General features: G+C 40.3%; 1 protein-coding gene across 4 annotated transcripts in view; it reads left to right on the forward strand.

The window, feature by feature from the left end:
- Positions 1 to 2,788, forward strand: part of adck1 (aarF domain containing kinase 1) — a 75,124-nt gene extending 72,336 nt beyond the window's left edge. For all 4 annotated transcript variants that reach the window (XM_031866710.1, XM_031866713.1, XM_031866711.1 and 1 more), the window contains one exon: positions 1,739 to 2,788. In XM_031866710.1, the coding sequence (XP_031722570.1) occupies positions 1,739 to 1,898 (160 nt within the window). In that variant the 3' untranslated portion in view covers positions 1,899 to 2,788. The remainder of the gene's footprint in view (positions 1 to 1,738) is intronic.
- The last annotated feature ends 376 nt before the right edge of the window (positions 2,789 to 3,164 follow it).

Raw genomic sequence — 3,164 nt, forward strand, 5'->3', positions numbered from 1 at the left:
GAAATATTGTAATCTTAGTAGTATATTTATTTTCTGTTAAAAACGTATCTGTTGTGGGGCCTCTACATTTTCTAATAGATAAATAACCTTTGTGTCCACATGAAACACTCAATGTACCATATGCATACTGAGTCATCAGAGCCAGGTGACATGTGTAGGCTGCACTGTGTGCAGGTGTTGTGAGTCCCATTTTAGTGTAGTTTATATCAGGTGAGGTAAACTCTGTATTTTGTATTGAACAAATTGCAGTTTGGAGTTATGGGACATTGAGAAGATGTTGTTGCAGATGTTCTTCCAGGAGTTGATATAGTTGGCTCACAGCATCAAGATCAGCAAGATCTTTTTCCTAGTCATGGACTGGTAGAAGGAGATTTCTTTTTTTGTGTGACTAGCTATGTCACGAGGGGACGATTTCAATTGTGAGTATTGCAGGAAGCTGTTACCACTGATATCATATCAGTGAGCCAGTGAGTTTACTACGTTACTTGTGGAGTTTACCTTTTATTTCAATGTGAAAACAATTCTGCCTCATACTCTGCCTGAGGAGTTGGATATATTTTATCCTCAAGCTGAGATTTTCTGTGTCTCGTTTCAGGTTTGCACATTCAGGGAGTGTTAATATTGTGAGTTCAGATGTTTGTAAAAGCATTAATGGTGATATTTCATTCAATTCAATGAAAGGATGTCTGTCAAGTCTCTAGAAAGGAAATTGTTTAAATCTTTGGTTTGAAAAATGTAACGTTGGTGGATTTGGGTGAACTTAAAGTTTCTTGTAAATTAGACCGGCTGTAGGTGAAAAAGTGTAACAACCAAACTGCTATTGTGCAGTGGTTCCCCATGTGTTGCCAACCGTTTTTATTCCAACCAAACACCCCCGCAACTTGTGTCACTGATTAGCAGACCTGCAGCCACAGAAGAGCAGCTAATCAGATAAGCCAATACCATCAATGGTGGCTCTGTTCCATATATGGTTTACAAGTCAACATGCACAATACCAAATCTATTGAACTGCAATACCTAAAAGGATTGCACCAAATTTGAATTGTATTAGTCAGAGTATACCGCTGCCCTGAACCTAAATACTGGAGGAAACCGCCATACTTTCTCACACTTTCATCCTTAGCAAGATATCACAACAACTAGATTGACATGACATGTTGTTTGCATATTCACAGTGACTAGATGATGGAGTTTGACCCTGATCAGTATTTCGGTGCATGATGAGACTAAGAGTCTACAACGTGCTCTGTGAGGCTGTACGAGCCACAGAGGAGCGCTGAGCTAACTGCTAACATGTTCTCAATGACAACGCTAACAAGCTGATGGTTAGCATGGTAGCATGCTAACATTTGCATCTTAGCACATAACCCAAAGCACAGCTCAGGCTTATGGGAATGTCATTTATTTGCAGGTCTTTGGTGATCCTCTGACTTTTTCTCTTGCACCACCCACAGGTTGACTTTCTTCTAAATAGTTTGTTTTGTGTTTTATGCATGTTATTGAAAACATATACACACACATGAGCCTAATACAATGTGCTGCAACCTGTGGGTCCCGACCCAGAGTTTGTGAATGACTGGGCTAGAGGAGGAACCCTCTAATTAATGTCCTGGTGAAGTTGTGAATGTCTTTTGATTGTATACGAACTCAACAGCATCTGTAAAAGCATTTGTGATGATTCAACCCAACAGCTTCAAAATGTTGCCCGACCCTTGACCTTTCCTTCTCTGGCTGACAGGCACAAGAGGAGTAAGGCTCACTCCAGGACGAGGCGTCTCCAGATCACACTCACAGAATCCCTCAACCTGGGGAGGCTCACTATGTATGAACTCTTTCTGTGGGTGAGCGGCTCGCCGCTGGGACACTGGCTCACTGCTCTGCTGGCTTTTCTGCACTGAGACGCATGTGGACGTCACACTGGGACATTATCAACATACTGGACGTTAGTTTATAACACACTGTGAACACATTTTGAATATGTGCTCATACACACACACACGCATACATGAGCTCCACTCATCTTAATGATAGTTTGTAACTGTATTTCTTTCACTCAAGATGAATTGTACTTTTAAGATGATTATTGTCTGAGAATATTTCTCATAAACTTTACTTGAACCGCTATCTTACATACAGTGTACAGTACCTGTGCTCACTGAGCGTATGTGGAGACGCTGCAGAGAACTTCTAGGCCATCAGACAAGAAACAGTTCCTCCACATACTCCTGTTGCTTGTGTCAAAGCTCTATTTTCGTTTTTTTTTTCTTTTATTCGCTGTACTACAAATTTCCTTTAATATGTTACGATGGTGACTTGTTACAACTTCGGTTGTCCATGGTTGGATGTTTCATAATTTATGATAAATAAAGTCAAAGGAAGCAGAAACGTAAGAATTCAAGTGTACGATGTCGTGAGTTGGACCCGTGTGTCACTTCTCTTCACTTCTCTGGTGACGTGTTTCATCATCTTTCACAAGTTCTCACCCTTTTTGTAAGCACATCTTCTTGTTTGCTAAATACCAAAACAGAATAGTTGAATAGATTGTGTGCATGTTATATATTGAGTATGTAGTGTGGAATTGTGATGTGGCACAAAGGAACGAGAATAAGCCGTTGAAAGGACAGGGCGTTGATAAACCTGTAAGAGAGGCAGAAAGAATGAAAAACAGAATGAAGCCTAAACATGAAATATCCGTTCATGTACATTTACATTCTGAAAATAAAGTAGTAAGCACATAAGAGAGAGATGGCGTTAGAGAGGCAGCTTGATTTCCTGATTCCATTATCATTAGGACTGATGATGAAGTGATCGTATGAGAGCTGTCATGGCTTTATTCCCACACATTGCTCATGTACACTCTCCTCATGTGCAGGTGATGAAGGTGAGGTGACTGGAGAAGGTGTGACTGTCACCACGGTGACTCCAGTGAGCTCTGATACTTGCATCAGATAGCTGTATCTGTCACTATGGAATAAACCATGTATGAATAAATAAAGTTGTGTTCCCTGCAGCGATTTTACTCACAAACACTTTATGAAAACTCGTATCATAATTGATGATATATACAGTATATGCACAGTGTTAGAAGATTGTTGCCCTGTTCTGCAGTTCTTTAATGCGAGTCAACGGTATTTTACAGATGATGAAAATGTCATGTTTGAGAG

Source organism: Anarrhichthys ocellatus, unplaced genomic scaffold, assembly GCF_004355925.1.
Source record: "Anarrhichthys ocellatus isolate YVR2014 unplaced genomic scaffold, GSC_Weel_1.0 scaffold36, whole genome shotgun sequence".
NCBI lineage: Eukaryota > Metazoa > Chordata > Actinopteri > Perciformes > Anarhichadidae > Anarrhichthys > Anarrhichthys ocellatus.